At 38.6% G+C, this 19,885-nt stretch overlaps 2 protein-coding genes and 1 long non-coding RNA gene across 3 annotated transcripts; 1 reads left to right on the top strand and 2 right to left on the bottom strand.

Annotated features, from left to right (window-relative positions):
* The first annotated feature begins 42 nt into the window (after positions 1 to 42).
* On the top strand, positions 43 to 2,236 carry LOC101483175 (green-sensitive opsin). The gene is made up of 5 exons (XM_004548752.5): positions 43 to 629; positions 720 to 888; positions 1,053 to 1,218; positions 1,340 to 1,579; positions 1,665 to 2,236. The coding sequence occupies exons 1-5, from the start codon at positions 245 to 247 to the stop codon at positions 1,761 to 1,763; spliced, it is 1,059 nt and encodes a 352-aa protein (XP_004548809.1). The 5' UTR covers positions 43 to 244; the 3' UTR covers positions 1,764 to 2,236.
* Positions 2,237 to 4,614: 2,378 nt separating this feature from the next.
* On the bottom strand, positions 4,615 to 14,270 carry synprb (synaptoporin b). The gene is made up of 5 exons (XM_004548753.2): positions 14,197 to 14,270; positions 13,517 to 13,641; positions 10,138 to 10,336; positions 9,464 to 9,655; positions 4,615 to 9,375 (listed from the first exon to the last, which is right to left on the bottom strand). The coding sequence occupies exons 1-5, from the start codon at positions 14,218 to 14,220 to the stop codon at positions 9,004 to 9,006; spliced, it is 912 nt and encodes a 303-aa protein (XP_004548810.1). The 5' UTR covers positions 14,221 to 14,270; the 3' UTR covers positions 4,615 to 9,003.
* Positions 14,271 to 17,476: 3,206 nt separating this feature from the next.
* LOC143418756 (uncharacterized) lies at positions 17,477 to 18,849 on the bottom strand. Its single transcript, XR_013098772.1, has 3 exons — positions 18,617 to 18,849; positions 18,407 to 18,508; positions 17,477 to 18,105 (listed from the first exon to the last, which is right to left on the bottom strand). It is a non-coding gene; the product is annotated as an uncharacterized LOC143418756 (long non-coding RNA).
* Positions 18,850 to 19,885: the final 1,036 nt, after the last annotated feature.

The following is a 19,885-nucleotide window of genomic DNA, read 5'->3' as shown; positions in this document are numbered from 1 at the left end:
CCAAGATGTTTGACCCTAAGGTCATTGTCCCTCTTTGCTTTTTAAAGTCAATTATCAGTCAGACTTGATCTGTTCACTTCCTCACAATCCTCTTGTAATCTAATTTTGCTAATTTGAGGATAACCCTGAGCAGGTATAAAACACCAAGGCAGCCATAAACTACCTGTGTGTGGTTGGTTTACACCTTTCTAACACTACTGGGATATTCCATCAGCTGAAACTCAAGCAAACTAGACAACAGAAGATGGCTTGGGAAGGAGGAATTGAGCCCAATGGCACTGAAGGCAAGAACTTCTACATTCCCATGTCCAACAGGACTGGGATTGTTAGAAGTCCTTTTGAGTACACTCAGTATTACCTGGCAGACCCGATCTTTTTCAAGCTCCTGGCTTTCTACATGTTCTTCCTGATCTGCACTGGGACTCCCATCAACGGCCTGACATTGTTTGTAACTGCTCAGAACAAGAAGCTCCGGCAACCTCTCAACTATATCCTGGTCAACCTGGCTGTGGCTGGACTCATCATGTGCTGCTTTGGATTCACCATCACCATCACATCAGCTTTTAGTGGCTACTTCATTCTTGGATCCACCTTCTGTGCAATTGAGGGATTCATGGCCACACTAGGAGGTAATAAAGAAAGCAGATCTTTTCAGGATCCTTTCTATTTCATTGGCAGATATACAATATCAATGAATAACTCACCTTTTCTGTCTACAGGTGAAGTTGCTCTCTGGTCACTTGTTGTCCTGGCTATTGAGAGATACATTGTGGTCTGCAAACCCATGGGAAGCTTCAAGTTCTCTGGAGCTCATGCTGGTGCTGGAGTACTCTTCACATGGATCATGGCAATGGCTTGTGCTGCACCTCCACTCTTTGGATGGTCCAGGTACTCAAATATTTCTTAATATTTTATTTAGTTAAACAGCCTTTTGTACTTTTAAGCCACTAACTTGAAAATTAGATATTTTCACTCACAAAACTAGATGTTAAATGTAAAGAGCTATTTTTACTGAATGAGGACATGACTTTCTTTCTCACAATCTCACACAGGTACATTCCTGAGGGAATGCAGTGTTCCTGTGGTCCTGACTACTACACACTGGCTCCAGGTTTCAATAATGAGTCATATGTCATGTACATGTTTGTTGTTCACTTCTTCGTTCCTGTCTTCGTCATTTTCTTCACTTATGGAAGCCTTGTGATGACAGTCAAAGCTGTAAGTGAAGCTAAAGTTCTTAAATTATTTATAATAGTTTAGTTAATCTAACCAAGCTAGCCATTGCTACTGTGGAATTTATTGGTGTTACATTAACCTAACTGACCATAAAACTTAACAGGCAGCAGCACAGCAGCAGGACTCAGCTTCTACCCAGAAAGCTGAGAAGGAAGTGACCCGTATGTGTGTCTTGATGGTCATGGGCTTCCTAATAGCTTGGACACCGTATGCTAGCTTTGCTGGTTGGATTTTCATGAACAAGGGAGCTTCTTTCAGTGCCCTCACTGCAGCCATCCCTGCTTTCTTTGCAAAAAGCTCAGCCTTGTACAACCCTGTTATCTACGTGCTAATGAACAAACAGGTTGGTGTTACGTATTCTCATAGTTTTCTTCTCTGTTTTTCAGTCTTTTGCTGTTTACTGAGTTTCTGAATTGGCTGTCTTTCAGTTCCGTAACTGCATGCTATCCACCATTGGAATGGGCGGCATGGTGGAGGATGAGACTTCAGTTTCAACAAGCAAGACAGAGGTGTCCTCTGTGTCTTAATCCTGATGGCATCTTCAGATATAAGGACACTGATGATCGCTCGCAAATTTTCAAAATTCCCATTAGAGAAATCTTTTGCCAAATGGATTTAAGAAGCGGACTTTGGACAAAAACACTAAGGAATTCTATCTTATCTTATCTCTGAACTAACAAAAAATGCATTTTCTGTTGAGGTGATCTTGTACAGCAGTTGTGCGTCTGTGTGCATGTGAGAGCATTTGAGTGAGTGAGTCGATGTGTAGGAACTCAGATCCTCAAAATGTCAAAAGAAAAACTGTAAAACTGCTGAAATGTGACACTTTTACCTGATGAATGTGCAATCACATGCTGATTGTTTTCATGTAATTTTATGGTTGGGGATGTGTGTGGGGGGCATACTGTATACTTAACTGGTCTACCAGTGGTGTTATTTTTATGTATAAAAAAATAAAATATAGACTTGAGTAGAAAATAAATGCATGCATGAAAAGAAACATACCTGTTTGTTGTTTAACTCTAAAGCTTTACACATAGATTTAAATTAAATCCAAAGGGCACACACACACACACACACAGGTTTGCACATATGTGCAGGACGATTGTGGCTCAAGAGTTGGGAGGTCGCCTTGTAATTGGAAGGTTGCCGGTTCGAGCCTCGGCTTGGACAGTCTCGGTCGTTGTGTCCTTGGGCAAGACACTTCACCCGTTGCCTAGTGGTCAGAGGGCCCAGTGGCGCCAGTGTCCGGCAGCCTCGCCTCTGTCAGTGCACCCCAGGGTGGCTGTGGTTACAATGTAGCTTGCTATCACCAATGTGTGCGTAAATGGGTGGATGACTGAATGTGTAAAGCGCTTTGGGGTCCTTAGGGACTAGTAAAGCGCTATACAAATACAGGCCATTTACCATATGTGTATCATTCAACACCCACTAAATTTCTCCAGGCTGTTATTACTGTTTTCTCAATTAAAAACAAAACATAGTCACTTGCTGATTATATTGTCAACATGTCATCTTCAAGTTAGTCAAGACTGACAGTTAATGATTCCCTTTTGGACAGGAATGGCTGTTGTTGCATACTTATAAATTATAGTAATCCACCATGAAAGGGCAGCAATGAAAAGAAAAGGAAGTGCTCCTTAGACAGAAGTGTCACACTTATTGCAAGTTTTATATAGCGAAGGTTTTGTGATGTGTGAATGTTTAAAATAATGAAGAACTGCTGAGATGTGAAAGTAGGCCAGTGAAATAAATGACCTGCATCAGAAACTGTCTGTTTCCCTGTTTCACTCTCTTATGATGGAAAACAATCACAGTGAGGGGATTATAACAACGGGTCTACAATGGGCGTCAATACATTTTTCACCAAGGGTATGATGAATACCTCTGCTGACCATAACATCAAAATGTCCTTCGGCCTGGTCATGAGTCTATGTATAAATACACAATTCTGATAGCACATTTCTTACGTCTGAAGATGTGAAGCTGATATATGAGAAATCACCCAAACATGTTTTTACAAATAATTAGCTTTTTTCTGCAATGTGGTGATAAATGAGTGTAGACATTTTTGAGAAATATGTGTAATAAAACATTTGACACCAACAACAAGAACAAAAAACATACACCCTTTGTGGTTTGTTTCTTTTTGGAGAACAAGTGAAAAAATGACTTATTTTCCTGCAATTTGCACGGAGAAGAAGAGGACATTATTAATCCTATTTACGGGAATGCATCAGTAGAAAAAACAACTTATATTTGGTGTGATGTTACACCACCCCCTTGAGGCCTAACTCCTAACATACAACCTTACGTGTCTGCTGTTATACATGCTACATTTTCTGAGACTGAAAAAAGGTACAAAATGAAAAGCAAAGACCTGACATTTAGAAAGGTAGCACATAATTGTTGCTCAAGTGGAATGATAAAAAAAAAAGAAAAGAGTTGATGTTATTTTTTTTTTAATAAACATAGTAGGACCCTCGCTTGGAAAGCCTACAGATGATAAAACAGGTGGATAATGCCCCCTGCAGGTGTTTACAAAAAGTGAAAAATATCTTATGTCTCTGTATCACCACTGTGTACAACATCTTCCTCAATGTGCTTCATTTGGAAATAAAAGTCACAGCTGGTTCATGTACACCAGGGAAAACAGACATAACCAACATTAAGTGCTACATGCCAGTATGACATCTTACGAAGGGGATTAATTACATTTAAATGTAGCCTTTCCTCCATACAAGATGGGCCATCTATCTCATGATGTAGCCTTTTATTTCCTGCTGATGACCTGACCCTAATTGGCATGCTGTGGGTACATTCACTGCAATTTTCTTCAAAGAGCCTCCTCTGGACACCTGCATGTGCTCAGTCTCTTTGTCAGGGGGCCGGCAGAGGCGAGCATCACCCCTCTTTGTTCTAATTGCTTTAATCAGATAGCGGACTGCATACAGAGGCCTTAATAACAAACTTGGGGATGCTCTGACTGTAACTCAAAGCTAATGTTCACTTTGAGGACGGCTGGAGCTACATAATAGTTCCGTTAGCAGCAGTCTGTTAACAACCGGCCTAATTTTAAGCAGGATTCCCAGTCAGCAAGTGTAAGTTTACCACAGTTTGCTTTTAACATACGAAATCTATATTATTTGATCCCTGACAAGAAAAGTTAATTATTTTTTTCTGAGTTTTTTCTGCTTTGCCATTTTTCGGCAAATTTATGTAGTGGAAAATTTATTTGCATTTTTCTTTTTTCTTTTTTTTGGCAGGTTAATGTTTGTGTGTGAAAAAAAATGAAACATTTCTTAAAACCAATTTGTTCTGATGACATATCATCCCGGTGTTTGTTGAAACAGCCTAAATATCAGGCATTTCAGTCTCATTTTATTTTTCTACAGAACACAAGTTAAATCAGTCAAACAGATTTTGAAGCATTTGCCTCACTTAGTATGCAGCCTTCAATGCTCAGATGAGCACAAACAGTGTTGTCATATTATTTGCTGCTCAGATACCACATCAAACTACTTATGAGTATGCCTTCTCATGGGCTAAAGCAAGAACAACTTGTCAAACAACACAAAACACGTTCAAAAACAGGCAACTGTTGGGCACCTGCCATGATAACCGAATTCCATGTGTAACATTGTGGTGTTCCCGTGAATGAATGAATGAATGAATGAATGAGTGGTGGAGATCCACTGACACACTGAGGTTCACAAGCAAAGTTATCATTCAGTGAAGAATATTTATTCCACCTGTAGTGGCTTACTTATAACAATAATAATTTACTTAGGTGACATGGAAATGACTTTAAAATCAAAGGTGGATTATAGCATTACGGATTGCTGACATTTATATTGGTGAACATGTACACAAATCAGCTCAACCAACAGCTACCAACTCAAAGTCATGAACAGTTTATGGTCTGAGTGGTGAAACATTTTAGGTATTAGTATTATGGCCACCTTAAACAGATGACACTGACTTCGAAAAGATTATTCCATCAGGATTTGCAGGTGAGATGATTCCATTCACAGTGTGAGTCACGCTTCTTTAAATCAGTATTCATTAGTGATTCACTATGCTGGTTTCCCAAATTTGATTGCTTTCTGTATTTTTTAGTATTTACTACTTTTTTTGTTTCTTTTACTTATATACTTTGTCACTGAAATTAGTGGGTCGTATCTCTTTCTACACAAACTAATAATGGTATACACTCACTTTGGCATATATCACCCACTATCACGCTATGATTGAAGAAATATGCACAGCAACAACTGACATAACATACATCCTAAAGTTAAATCCTTCAGAGTAAGATAAACTATAAACAACATGAGTCACTTGATCATATTATACATGCATAACAAAACTCTAGTACATTTGTTGGATTCAATTCTTGCACTAATCCAGCAGATTTACAGACGTGTGTATTGTATTTTTCAATTTACATGTATAATTAAAACATATATCAGCTTAAACATTGGTACAAGGCAGGAAGCCATGCTTTCATCTTGTTTACAACAAATTCTGACCCTACCATCCAAATGTCACAGTAGAAATTTAGACTGATCAGATCCAACTATGTTTTTCAATTTTCTGTTGTCCAATTTTTGTTATTTTGGTGAGCCTGTGAGAGTTGTAGCCTCAGTTTTCTGCTGTTAGCTGACAGGAGTGGAACCCAATGTGGTCTTCTTCTGCTTTAAGGTGTGATGTGGTACGCTTTGACAGATGCTCTTCTGCAGACCTTGGTTGTTATCTGAGTTACTGTTTTCCTATCAGCTTGAAGCAGTCCAGCCATTCTCCTTCTTTTCACCCAGAACTGATGGTCACTGGATAGTTTCTCTTTTTTGGATATTCTCTATAAACAGTATAAGTGACCTTGTAGGAAAATCCCAGAAGATCATCAATTTTTGAAATACTCATACGTCAACAACTGTGCTGTGTTCAAAGTCACTTTGAACACAGCACGGTTTGAACTTTAGGAGGTCGTCTTGACGTCTACATACTTAAATACACTGAGTTGCTGCCATGTGATTGGCTGATTAGAAATTGGCATTAATAAGCAGTAATACAGCTGTAACTAATCCAAAACAAATAAAATAAAAAATTCAAAAAATTCTACATTTCTCACACTTGAATGTTTCAGATCATCAAACAAATTGTAATCTTAGAAAAATATAATTTGAGTGAAAAGAAAATGCAGTTTTTAAATTAAGATTTAATGTAAATGTCCAAATCGACCTAGCCCTGTGTGAAAAAGTAAACCTAAATATAACTGCTTAAAACTAACAAATGGCTGCGCCATCCTTGACAGCAAGAACTGCAATCAAGTGCTTGAGATAATATAAAATAAGATAAAATATAGCAATGAGTCTGCAGTATAACATCCCTGTGGAGGAGCTTTGGCCCACTTTTCACTGCAGAATTGTTTTATTTCAGTCATACTGCAGGAGGTTTAAACTGCAGGAAGCACAAGCATGAAGACCCTGTTTAATGGTCATGCTAAAGTATCCATCCACTCTCCTCTTCTTATTCATGAGGTCACCAATCTGTTGCAGGGCCAACATAGAGAGACTGACAACCATTGACACTTACACCTACAAGAAACTTAGAATCACCCTTAACTCCACTAACTGCATGTCTTTGGACTGTGGGTGGAAGCCAAGTGAAAATTTAAACTCCACACAGAAGGACCCCAGCCAGATAGTGGAGCTGAACTCAGGACTTCCTTGCTGTGAGAGAGCACGAACCACCATGCCACCGTGCTGCTAAAGTAATTCAATTGAATTTAAGTCTGGGTTTTGACTGGGTACTTTCAAAAGGTTAATTTTGTTTTTTTGAGCAATTCTTTTATGACTTCCTGGATAAGTCACGGAGGCGCTGTTGGAATTATTTTGGTAGGAAAATGACTCCGAGGAAGGTTCACTCTTGTGGTAGTTTTCCTGATGTCTTTTTTTTTCATTTGTGGATAATGACTCTCGCCGCCTTTTAAAAAGGAAGTTAATCACAGTTAAATTATGATTTAACAAGGAGAGAGTGGCAACTACTAATGTAAATTTATATTTTGATGATCTGAAACATGTAAGTGTGTCAAATAGATAAAAAAAAAAAAACTAAGACATCAGGGAGGGGTCAAACACTTTCTATTATCAGCACTGTAACTGCTGTGCTGTCATAGTGCTATTTGAGTAAATCTTTTAATTTAAGGATATTTGTAAATACTGTTCATACGATAGTGATTGTGATGATAATGATTATAATAATAATTGTAGTGGTAGAAGTAGTAGTAGTATATAAATTTAACACAATAACAGGCTGTAAAGTTATGTGTAAAGTCCACAAGTTAAAATAATTTCTGTGGTGTCTTATGAAAACTGTTTGGGTTTCCCGCTACAACCACAGGTGCACAGTTGTTTGCACAGTTTGTACAGTCGTGTTCAACTTCATGATTTTATTTAAACTGAAATGCACTGGCTGATCATGCTTGTACCATCATGCATGTATATCACTCTGTCTTTGCAGCGACTTGTTTACAAGGACCAAACCTGTGTAGTCAAACAGGTTAAGCGGTTTTAAGTATTAGTTAGCATTTTGTTAATTGTCTCAAATAGGATGAAACAGATACCCTGAGGGATTATCCCTTTGGGCTTTGCACTTGAGATAATCCTGATACACAGTGTGAGAAACGCTTTACTTTGGTGTTCTCATAACAGCGTTCACTAATTATTTCCTTTGGAAATATCTCCATTAGGTTTTTTTTAGTATTTCCTCACTTTCAATGTCCTTTGTTTTGTTTCTTTTTTTAATGAAAACATAGAGATTGACATCTTTTACTGAAGAAAGTAACCACAGAATACACCCTGATTAAACTGTGACTACCTAAAAAATCAACCATATAACTGAAGAATATGCAGTGAAACATGAAATAGGCTGAAAATCCCATGAGCACATACAAGCACAAGCAGGTAAAATATACTTACGCCTGTTTCATGTTAACAGTATGATTTCAACATGAAAATTATACTGATATATTGGAAGGGATATATAAAGGAAACATTCAGCTTTGATATAACTACGTCAAAAGGTGACTATGCATGCATTTACAGAAGCACATATCTATTAATACTCATAAATGTTCAAATGGAGACACTGCAGTGCTAATAACAAACAGAATCAATTATGCAGAACAGTCAAACAAATAAATATTCATGGGAGAATGCTCACACACTGGTTACATGTATTTGTCCACTGATACAACATATTTCCATATTACATATTAGAGAGCACTGTAGTGTGATGTGTTTTTTCATTTAAAGGTAAGATCAAGCACTTATAAAGTTTGTAAAGTAAAATCATTTCTTTATGAAGAACACAAAGCCCCAGAATGATAACGCTAAAGCAACCAGATCCTATCTCAGTGTAACTGTGAAAGGATATTTTAATTGTTTTCTGGAAATGTAGAGTTTAGATTAGATTTAGATGAAACTTAGTCTCCCCCCCCCCCCAAAAAAAAAAAAAATTGTCCACAGAAAATAAAAGGAAAATAGAAAATGCACAGTAAAACATGCAAAAGGACCCAGAGATCTCAGAAACAGTATTCTTGAGCAATCATGAGCGTATAAGTTTATGTAGAGGATAAACTACGTTGTGATCCAAACCCTTCAGCATTACATTTAGTCAGCAATGATGTCATTTTCACAAACTCAAAACAGCAGTAGCAAATTTTCATTCAGTTCTCTACGTGCATGTGCACGGTCAAACTCTAAGTCACATCTCATTGACAAATATCATTGGACCTTGAGAAGCCACTTTATCTTCTCTGTCATAAATTACCGGTTTACCAAGATATGTCTGTGGTAAGCTGAAGCTTACCTGTGTCTGGTTGATGCTAGCTTGCCTCTGCAACTGGTGATCAAAGTCTCCCTTTGACAGATTGAAACTGTTTTGTCGAGAGGGAGCAAAGTTCTCCTCTGGCTGGTCGAAGCTGCTCTCGCTGTAGAGCCGCTGTCGCATTGAACCGGAGCGTTTCCCAGACGCACTCCTGGTCGGATATCTCTGTCCAGTCTTGTACCAGCCCGTCTCTTTGAAGACAAACCAAATATTCCCAGACCAAAGGACAACATTAACAAAGCCAAAGACCTGGAGGAAAGGAAAAAACACACTAATATAAAATCGCTTTCAATAGCAGTGCTTCAGAACGTGCGTCATTCTTTAATTATAGACATACCACAGATGTGTTAAGACGTGACCAGAGAGGCTCCTCTGTAGCTGTGCATTTGTTTTCCTGAGCTCTGCAGGAAGTGATGAGAAGAAGCACCTGTGTTGGGTTGGTGACTGTCTTTATATCAGAAAGAGTTTTGGCCCAACAACAACTGCTGACCAACCACATGAAGGAGAAGATGATCGTAACAACAAAGTCCTGAGACACAGGAGAAAGGAGAAAAAGTCAAAAACCAAATTGAGCAACGACTTAAAAAAAAAAAAAAGTAAAGTTAGATCATGAATGTCAGCCTCAGGCCTAATACCAGCAGATATGCTTATATTAATGCCACCTCATATCAGCCAATGACTCCACTACACAGTTGGGTATCTCATACAGAGCATGCTATTTCAAGTTAGTGCAAATCTGCAAGCTACTTGACAACCAGTCTCCACCCTAGCTCCACTTTTATGCCCTGTCTGACTTAATAAGCAGGTCTTGATGCTGCTCCCCACTTTATACACTTCATGTATATGGATGTGCAGGAAGGCTCCAGAGTGGAGTCACAAAATACTGCAACTATTCTTTTAGCTATATTGGTCACGTCTGAATTGCATTTTATATAATACATAAACAAGACTCTATCAGACGGTAATATGAAGCTGGAACACTGAAAAATCTGAACATGAAAACTCACTGACCACAAGTGGACCTCTGTTGTTCTTCAAGTACTTGTTCTGGTAGAAGACATAGACAATCGTTGCCAACAGCGAGTACAGGAAAGCAAAGACACCCACAGTCATGAAGTATTGGGCAGCTGAGGAGAAGTCACCTTCCAGGAAAATAATCTCATCTCTGTTCTCTTTGCACAAAGGAGCTTTAAAATGCACTTGCTGTAATCTACAAAACAGAAAGAGCAGGTTTACGTGGAGAAGCGGGGGAAATTTGTTGCTGCAAAACTGATTGGTTAAATAACTCTTTATATACAATCAGTTTTCAAAGTCTGTCTGAAACTTGTTCACCAGTGTTTGGGAAAAAACAAAAAGGAAAGTTTGTGAAGGACAGCTTAGAAATCTAGTGGTGCTTTAATAAAAAATAAAGCTCAGTTTTCTCTTTCTTAGCTGTTGTTTTTGTTTGTTTCTCACGAGACTCTTGTGAATTTGGTGTTGCTCGTATAAGAAGCAATGCAATACAATATTTATAAAGTAGCTGCAAAAAGAAAAAAAAGCCAAGGACGTCTGCAAGATCTCTCTCCAATATGACGAAAGGACAGTGAAACTGCTTCTGAAATATGAAGCACTGACCAGTCTGATAACAGCAAACTGAGCAACTGTTACCCTGACAGGATCAAGTTTAAATCTTCATTAATCCTTCACTCAGTGAGGATTAGTCACTTTTTTCAGTTAGCATTTTATACTGGTTTATACTGGTTTATAATGGTTGATAAAACTTGAAAAACCGCAGACGCTGTGCTTCATAGTTGATGCTGTTTTCTGTCTTCTCCTCAGAGAGAAAAGTGTGATGCAAGGTGTTGCGTATTTATGCATGCTCAAAAAGTACAATATGGCCTAAAAAGCACTGAAGAAAAAAAATTCTACTAAGTAGACCCAATATTAATTAGGTCTTCATTATAAAATACTAAAGCATAAGGAGTACATGGTAAATGGACTGGTACTCATATAGCACTTTTTCTACTCGAGCACTTTCTTACTACAAGCTTCATTCACCTACACAAGCACCAGTTTTACCTTACTAAGTGCTTTTAACTTAATATTCACACAGATCCATCCGCATTCACTATCTTGCCAAAGGATACTTCAACATGCAGATTAGAGGAACTGCTGACCTTCTCAAGCAAATGACCTGCTCCACCTCCTGATCCACCGCTGCCCAGTATTCTTAACAATGTATGTTTGACTTCTCTCAGCATCTATTCTAATGCAGTTGTACAGGGCATGAGAGGTTTGAGTGGGTCGGTTCATGTGGCTGGTTGTTTTTCACCAGGGTTTGGCTTTTGATCAGTTTGTTATAAATTAATGATTAAAAAAAAACCCCATCACAAATAAGAGCATGAAAAACAGAAGCAATTTTTTCAACACAACTCCCACTTTTACACTGTTCACATGCTAAGCGAGTTAAAATATATGCATAGAAAAGCAGTGTAGACATATTTGCCAAATGAACATTTTATTCATTTGAATGAAATAGCAAAGCAGTTGTAAATGTTCATATTTTTCATATCGTCTCAACCCCTTTTCCGGTTCAGGACAGTAAGCCAGCTGTGCATGGGCAAGAGGCAGGATACAGGCCTGGACTGGTCTATCACAGGCTGAACTCATGGAGACAGAAAATCATTCACACTCATATTCACATCTACAGTCAATGTAGCAGCAAACTCTTTGGAGAAAGTCCATGCAGGCACAGGAGGAGCATCCAAACTCTACAGACAAAGCCAACAGAACCTATTTGCCATGATGGCAACTTTTGCACAACTGTCAACATTTATTTTCCACAATTACACTGCGAAGGTTGACTAATACCTGCACACACACACACACACACACACACACACACACACACACACACACACACACACACACACACACACACACACACACACACAAGACTAGTAATTATGATTAACAGGCACACCACTCATGGCTCAAATGAAATGATGTGAAAAGTGTGACCTCCCTGTGGAAGCCACTCACCTAAACCAGGCTTTTTTTAGACAATAAAAACCCCCAATGTTCATGCATTGCTCTAGGCACTTTACTGGTATAAAATTAAACTCTTCAACATCCACTTTTGGCTGGATTCTCTGTATAACACAGCAATTTCATTTAATCAGTGGGTAATTATATTCTATATTCCCACCACAGATCTGAAAATATGTAATTGCTGTGAATAAAAAGGACCTGCCAGATTCAACAAAGCAATAAGAACAATTTTTTTTTGTCATCCTGGAAGACAGCCGAGTAATGTTTATGTAATGGTTCACAAAGAAAGGCTGACATGGCCCCAGGTCATTGATGCAGTGTTTTCGAGTTGTGGACTTTCTAGTATTGTTCATTTTAATATTTTCTGTTGATTCTTAGGTTGCCTTGTTATTTGCTTCATGATTTCAATTTCCTTAGTTCCTGTCTATCTTCTCATGTCAGTTTCCCCTGTTTAGTTATCATGCTTCACTTCCTGCTTTATTTTTATAGTTGTATTCAGTTTTACTTCTCCTCATCTTATTTTCCAGATTGTTTGCAGCAGACTGTGAGCACCTGTGTTGTTCCCCAGCTGCGTTCACTTCCCTTGAGTAGCCTTGTGTGCAGAAGCAGCTTCACTTTTCCTGTTATCCTTGCTCTGTGCATTTGTTATTCCTCCTGCTGATGTTCCTAGTTAGGTTAGTGTCCATTTTCCTGGAGTCCTTGGATTTTGTTATCTTTTTGATCTCAGTTTTCATTTGAACTGCTCCCTCATTTATTTATTAAAGGCATGATTTAGATTTTACTCCTCACAGTGATTTTTGGGTTCAAATTTGGGATCCGCTACCACACACACTATGACAAAGATACTAATTTGTGGCTCATCATAATATCATTGGGTCGCTAAGCATTCAAATCACCTACACGTACATGTTGTAAGATGAGAGCGAGTGGTAAAATAGAAACACTGGAACAGAAGTTAAAAACAAAAGCACCTGAAGCTAAGATTTTTCTCATAGGAGTCCAGGTACGGATGAATCTAATGATGCGGGGAAGTATTTTAGACTCTGGGACAATAAATGGGTCAGACTCCTGCTCAGCTGTCAAGCTCTCTCATCCTAAGTTGGACAAAGAAAAAGCAGCTCCTCTGTTTTAGAGCTGTCATGTCAATGGAGCAGGCCTGTACAATTTTAAAATACTTTCTGGGCCTATTTAAGATGATTACTGTGGACATGCTTTTTTAGGAGACTATTCACATTTCAGCTCTTAAAATAATAAAATGTAAAGAGATTTATTTAAAGTTAGCTGTGAAAGATTAAAGGAATCTTACTTAGAAGCAAACAACCAAAAGGGATCAAAAAGGAAACATAAGCAATTCGTTTACCTGAAAGGATACCCGAAATCAATGTTGATGCTGCGGTTATTCTGCCTCCTGTCTGCACAGTCCACCTTAACCTGGAGATGACCATAGTATCCTCCACATGTTGCAAAAGCACAGATGGCAAAAATCTTTGAAAGAAAAATCATAAACCAGTAACCATTAGTTGATCATTTATTCAGACTCTCCAAAAGTAGTTGACTCCAATCAGCGTGTGAGTGCAGCTTCCTGCATAATGTATACACATCAATAAATTATATGACAGATTATTAAGATTTATAATTGGTTTGAAAACAAAACCTGAATAATTTAAAGGTTGGAAGACAACAAACAGAGCTCCTGACTGTGCCCTGGAAGGAGGCCACAGCAGTACAGTGAGATTCAATTTGTCAATGCTAATACCAAACTCAGAGGTCTAACTTACTGTGAGACCCAACTGACTGTGAGGCAGACAGCTTCCTATTTCTTCCACTTCACTGACACAAAGAACAAGAGCTTTACTCTGCATCGGCAACTTTGAGTCCATTTATTACTTTTAACATCAAACACAAACTAAAAATGATCCCTAATTAAACTGCTGTTATTGATACAATTACATTTTAAATGTGAATAGAAGCAGACGTCATCATTTTCACCAACCCGAAGAGATAAATACAGAAAATAAACCACCAAGCAAAGAAACTTACCGGAGCAAATATAACCATACACATTTAAAAATCACAGAGCCCAACTCCGCACAGTGCAGACAGCTTTAGTCACCAGGTTGAAATGTCACTGATGTAGATAGGAAAACCAGAGCGACTCCTCCAGCAGAGGGGAGGGCTGACAGGAGGTGCCTTCCCCAAGGAGGAGTCGGAGACATAGTCAGATGCTATATTTATTCAAGCGCTGCAATAAGCTGTGTAAAAAATATCAGGTAAATATTTTGTTTACTTTACTTGTGTTGCACTGATTATAAGAACAATTCCTGTTTTTTAGGATTGGCGTGTCATGGCAAAAACATCTTTTCAAAATAAAGCTGCATTAGGAACATGAAACAGATGCAAATATCTGGGGCAGTGTTTTCATCATGACAATTATTTCTCTGAACTTAATCAGGTGAATTTGAATGCTGAAATTAAGGTTAAACATAAAACCTTCAACATGAGACACATAAAATTGAGGGAAATTGTGTTCGTAAACATAAAAAAAATGAAACAAATTAGTCTTGTGTTGTCTACCTTTGATTTCTGGGCTTTGAGCTGAAAATGAAAAAGCAAATGAAAGACTGGAGGTTTAATTTTCTCCTTCCATTTGGGATCATCACAGCTTATTTAGATATCCAGTGCATTACTGAAAAACTTCAAAGTTGATGGCACCCTTAAGCCGAAATCATCCTAAAAATATTAGTTTACATGCTGTAGTTGTTTATTTCTAGCGTAATGAGGGAGTCGAATTGACACAGATATGCAGTTGGTTACTCTGGTTACTCTCATTTTAATGTAGCTCCAGTGTAGCTGTGTTGCTTACACTGAGGTCTGATGAGTATATTAATTACAGTTCCTTTGAATTGCTTTGTATTCATTAATAACAACATATGGGTCTCAGTAATTATTGGGGCTCAGTAAGCCCAGAGTGTCAGGGGATCTTGAGTAATAATCCTAAGTAATATTAGTTCAGTGACCTCCACAGACAAGTATATTTCCCTTCAATATTAATTTTGATCAGTTTAACAACTGATTGAGTTAAAACTATACCTGCAGCTGCCTGTGTTGAAATGAGAGAAAGCATCACAGCTCCTGTGCATTTTGCAGATTTTAATAATTGCTGGATTCTTTAATTACATTTTATTTTCTAAGCAACTGCTGATATTTAGGTCATGTGTGCTGATATAAAAAGTATCTTGCTGACCTCTTTTGGTGACAAATCTGTACTACAGATGAATTTTTAAGTAAGGACGGAATTAGGGTTGTGCATGTCACTGAAATATGTTTGCAATATACTGAACTACAACCTGGGTTTTAACTGCTTATTGGTGATCTGAAGATACTGCAGCAGGACTGTGCTTTTCCTAAAGCATACCTAAAGCAAATAAACAAAAACAAAAAACCTCTTTGTAGGTTTTGGCTTTTTGTCAAAATCTGATTCTGATTAGTCTGAGTACTCAAAGTGAAGCGATTTATTTACAGTACAGTACCATGAATATGTTTAGAGATTAAAATGAGGGCGAAAGAGAGGGAAGGTATCATCAAGAGAGAACAGGCCGGTTTTGTTGGTACAAGAGCAGCTACTGGATCTCTTCAGCAGACTATCTCAGTGAAATGTAGTTTCCATTTTTATTTTTCACCGGGGCCTCTATAAAAGCATCGCAATTACTACACATCACACCACCAAATGTTAATACTCCTGCTATCGATCATTTAAAGTGCTCCCACTAATAACGATCTAAGAAGCAAATAAGCATCGGGTAAATACATAACACACAGTAATTACATCATAAAAGCAACAATATAAAAACAGGATATAATGAAATAGATATTGTGAAATATCCTTTTACATCATGTGAATTGTTGGAATATATACTGGAATAAATATCCACTCAAATCTTGAAAGTAATCATTGAAGAGCAGCAGGCAGTGCGTGATTAAATAACGACTTAAAAAAAGTCAGAAGCCTGTTATGAGAAGTTATTTTAAAATAGAAAGTGACATTGATTGCCCAATTCCCTCAGGCAGTGACCAATCACAATTTAAGTCTGCACTGAGAAGCAGCCAGAATGAGCCAGTGCCAGAGGAAACCTAGATTCTTTGAGGTGAAAGCATCTGAAAGGTAGCAAGACGGCAGGTTTAATGTGTTTAGAAATCTCTCAAAATCAGTTGTGAAAGTGACGGATACCCAGTGTGCGAGAGTAAAGACAGATGTCATGTGGATTCTTTTAGAACCTATTTTGTTCCAGCTGGAGGCTGACAGGACCATTAAACTGATGTAAAAATAGAGGTTGATGCTGCAGTCTTGATGAGAAGAGACATGAAATCCCCTCCCTCGTTTAAGCAGAGATAAGAATAGTTTGTTTTTTTTGGTAATTCCCACGAGTAAAGACTGCTGCTTTGGGTTCTTTGCACCTCAAGTTAGTTTTTAAAAATGCTGTTTCTATGGAATGAGCCAGATAACTGTGGAGAGACAAAACAAAAGTCTTTGTTGTGAGACATTTTACAACATCCAGCTCTGTTTCAAATGAACTCTCATGAAGGTTGTCAGAAATGTTTTGAAAGGTCCAGTGCGTTTCAGCAATATAAATGTTTGTTGTTGAAAACTGCAATAGAGAAATTTAGATTGGGAAAAAACATCAGTTCAAATAGAGGTTGTTAGTCAATCACCTAAGGGGAAAGCGAATATCCTGTTCAGGAGGTTACATGAGCTCTGACCCACTGTGTCGATCGTTTGTTCTTCACTCAAAACAAAACTCCTAAGCACTGGGTTGTTTTTTTAAAAAAAAGACAAGAAAAAGTAAGTAAAAATCAACAATATGGTGAATCAGTCTCACTCTTTTTTTTCACTCAGTCTACCATAAAGAAAGATAGCCATTCACACTGACTTTCACAAGGTCTTTAGATCGTATGGAAACCCAAAAAGGTGCAAGGAGAACATGCAAACCCCAGATGACCAGCGGGTCTGATACCACTGCTGCTGCCATGCAACAATGATAGCCACTCCATCACTACACTTTATTGCAGGTCCAAGATGTATCAAAAAAAAAAAGGCAATCAAAAAGGCTGATAAATAAATGGCATCCAGGGAGCACACAAGGGTGGCAAACAGGAACACAACCAGATCCACAATCAAGACCGTGGCAGTTAAGTCTTTGTAAGTGTTATATTACCCTGCAGTACTTAAATGTTATTCTTTACTAATACTCATACACTGTGAAATTATCTGTGTTATTCATGCATATAAAGAAAATCCTTCTGAAAATGTGAAAATGCTCAATAACTGACATAGCCCTACTATTGTTAAGTAGTCTACCTCACCTTTATTTAAAAAGAGTGATTCAATTAATGCAATGTAATTGATGTCAGTGTTCCCCAAGCCTCACCAGCATGCACACAGCCTGAATAAATTCAACAGACCTCACTGTTAATCTTCAGGATGTAAAACCAAGAAATTACAGATAATCATCTTTTATTTAACACTCTAAAAGATGGATTTCACTGCTAGAAAGTCAGTCACGTCATGGAGCTATAATACTGGGATATAAAATGGTAACCCATACCTGACAATAAAATAAAGAGACAGCTGTGTTTTAAAGGGGCTTGAAAAGAGGAAATGACCACAATGTCTTGCCGGCCCTCTCTTCCATTATTGTTCAACTGGTAACCATTAGTAGTTTTGTCACGATTGACGCTGGCCAACCGTGGGGATGTAAGGAAGGAGGACCCAGGCGTGGAGCTCTGAATGCAAACAGCGCATTTATTTACAGTGAAAATGGAAAACACAATAAATCCTCAGTGCGTTCCCGACTCCTTTGACATGTCCTCTTCCCAGTGCTAGTGTTCCTGTCTCCGCTTCTCAGTGTCTGAGCACCCCGTGCTCTCTGCTCTCTCGTCTCCACGCTTCTCCTGGGGAAATCAATCAATCAATCAATCAAAATTTATTTATATAGCACATTTTAAAGACCGAAGTACACCAAAGTGCTTTCCAGTAAAATCCTGATACAGATAAAAATCACAATATAAAATATAAATTACAGATATAAATAAAATAAAATATAAAATAATTAAATAATCTAAATGCAAAGCCAGATGTAAATTACCCTAATTAGCCTTAAATGCCAGGTTAAACAAATACGTTTTTAGACGTGATTTAAAAGACTGAATTGAATCGGATGCGCGAATATGAAGAGGAAGAGTATTCCATAACCTCGGTGCGGCAACGGCAAAGGCACGGTCTCCTCTGGTCTTCAGCCGAGACCTAGGTTGCACTAAGAGCAGTTGGCCCGATGATCTTAGTGCTCTCTGAGGGCTATACAGACAGAGGAGATCAGCTAGGTAGTCAGAAATAACAGAGAGGCCACCATCAGACATACCACCATGCAGCAGCCTAAACTTAGTAACTGGTCAAGAGACTAACTTGAAGCCACGCAATGATCCAGCATCGGAGGGAGCTCCACCACACTCTAAAGCAGGGGTGCCCAATCCCGGTCCTCGAGAGCTACTATCCTGCAGCTTTTAGATGCATCCCTACTCCGACACAGCTGAATCAAATGGTTTGATCTCTTCAGCATGCCATCATGTTTGGCAAAGGCCTGATAACAAGCCATTCATGTGATTCAGGTGTGTGGGAACAAGGATGCATCTAAAAGCTGCAGGACGGTAGCTCTCGAGGACCGGGATTGGGCACCCCTGCTCTAAAGTAACTCCTCCGACGGGGCTTGATCAGCTGTATGATGGTCTTCAGGTGTGGCCAACCACCTGGCAGGGCCACACCTACCAGGCCTGAAGGCGCCTGTAAACAGGTGCTCCCAGACACACCAAGACACACACACACACACCTGCAAGCAGGGAGAACGAGGGACAGCAACATCAAAAACACATATAATAAAATACAGGTCCATAACTGCTCAGAGACCCTGGATCGCTCAGATCCAGGGTCCCTGACAAGTTTGTATTAGGCTGGTGTTTATTAAGGTTTTTTCTTAGTTCACTGCAGAGCAAGTTAACCACAAGCCCTTTTCACAAAAGATATGCTGACATTTCTCAGGAGGAAAAGCATAAATAAATGCCAAAATGTCAGTTTCGTGAACTGTGTGGATCATTAAGTGGATGAGAAACCAAACTGCAGAACAAAGGACATGTAAACAAAGGCTCATTGGGGGGGCTGATGCAAAGCCCAAAACAAAACAAGGTCCCAAAGGTGATCAAACATATCCAAATCTGACCACAAAAGGAATTAGAACCACTAGGGATCTATCCAGGAAATCTCAGAGGAATGCAGGCAGACAAGCAGGCAAGCTACACAAACAACACAACAGAGAACAGAGAGAAGACTGAGGCTTTAAATAAACAGAGGCGTCACAGAGGACTGGACACAGCTGTGTCAAGAGAGACAGGTGAGGACACAAAGACAGTCAATGGGATGAAGTCAAATTCAAAATCAGACATGATTTTAACAAAGTAAAATAAGAAGTAACTCACAGAGCAACCATTAAACACAGACCCGAGGCAGCTAAGCACAAAGCACACACTTCACTAATACTAAACTAGGATTAAATATAACAACTAAAAGGCTCAAAATGCAAGTGTAACTAAATAAACAAAGCAAGAAAAGAGGCTCAGGATGAAACCAAACAGAAAACGCCTAAAGATACAGAACTCAAAGAATATGTGCTAAACATAATGT

The sequence above is a fragment of the Maylandia zebra genome, linkage group LG5, assembly GCF_041146795.1.
Source record: "Maylandia zebra isolate NMK-2024a linkage group LG5, Mzebra_GT3a, whole genome shotgun sequence".
NCBI classification, from domain to species: Eukaryota; Metazoa; Chordata; class Actinopteri; order Cichliformes; family Cichlidae; genus Maylandia; species Maylandia zebra.
This window is presented reverse-complemented; position numbering and strand designations above follow the sequence as displayed.

Bases quoted from the DNA above. Each gene is read 5' to 3' on its own strand.
- LOC101483175 (XM_004548752.5), top strand. From the start codon at position 245: ATGGCTTGGGAAGGAGGAATTGAGCCCAATGGCACTGAAGGCAAGAAC. The intron at 630-719 runs GTAATAAAGAAA...TTCTGTCTACAG, and splicing joins ATTCATGGCCACACTAGGAG to GTGAAGTTGCTCTCTGGTCA. The intron at 1,580-1,664 runs GTTGGTGTTACG...GCTGTCTTTCAG, and splicing joins ACGTGCTAATGAACAAACAG to TTCCGTAACTGCATGCTATC.
- synprb (XM_004548753.2), bottom strand. From the start codon at position 14,220: ATGTGTATGGTTATATTTGCTCCG. The intron at 13,642-14,196 runs GTAAGTTTCTTT...TTTCTTTCAAAG, and splicing joins GTATGGTTATATTTGCTCCG to ATTTTTGCCATCTGTGCTTT. The intron at 10,337-13,516 runs GTAAACGAATTG...TCTGTTTTGTAG, and splicing joins GATTTCGGGTATCCTTTCAG to ATTACAGCAAGTGCATTTTA.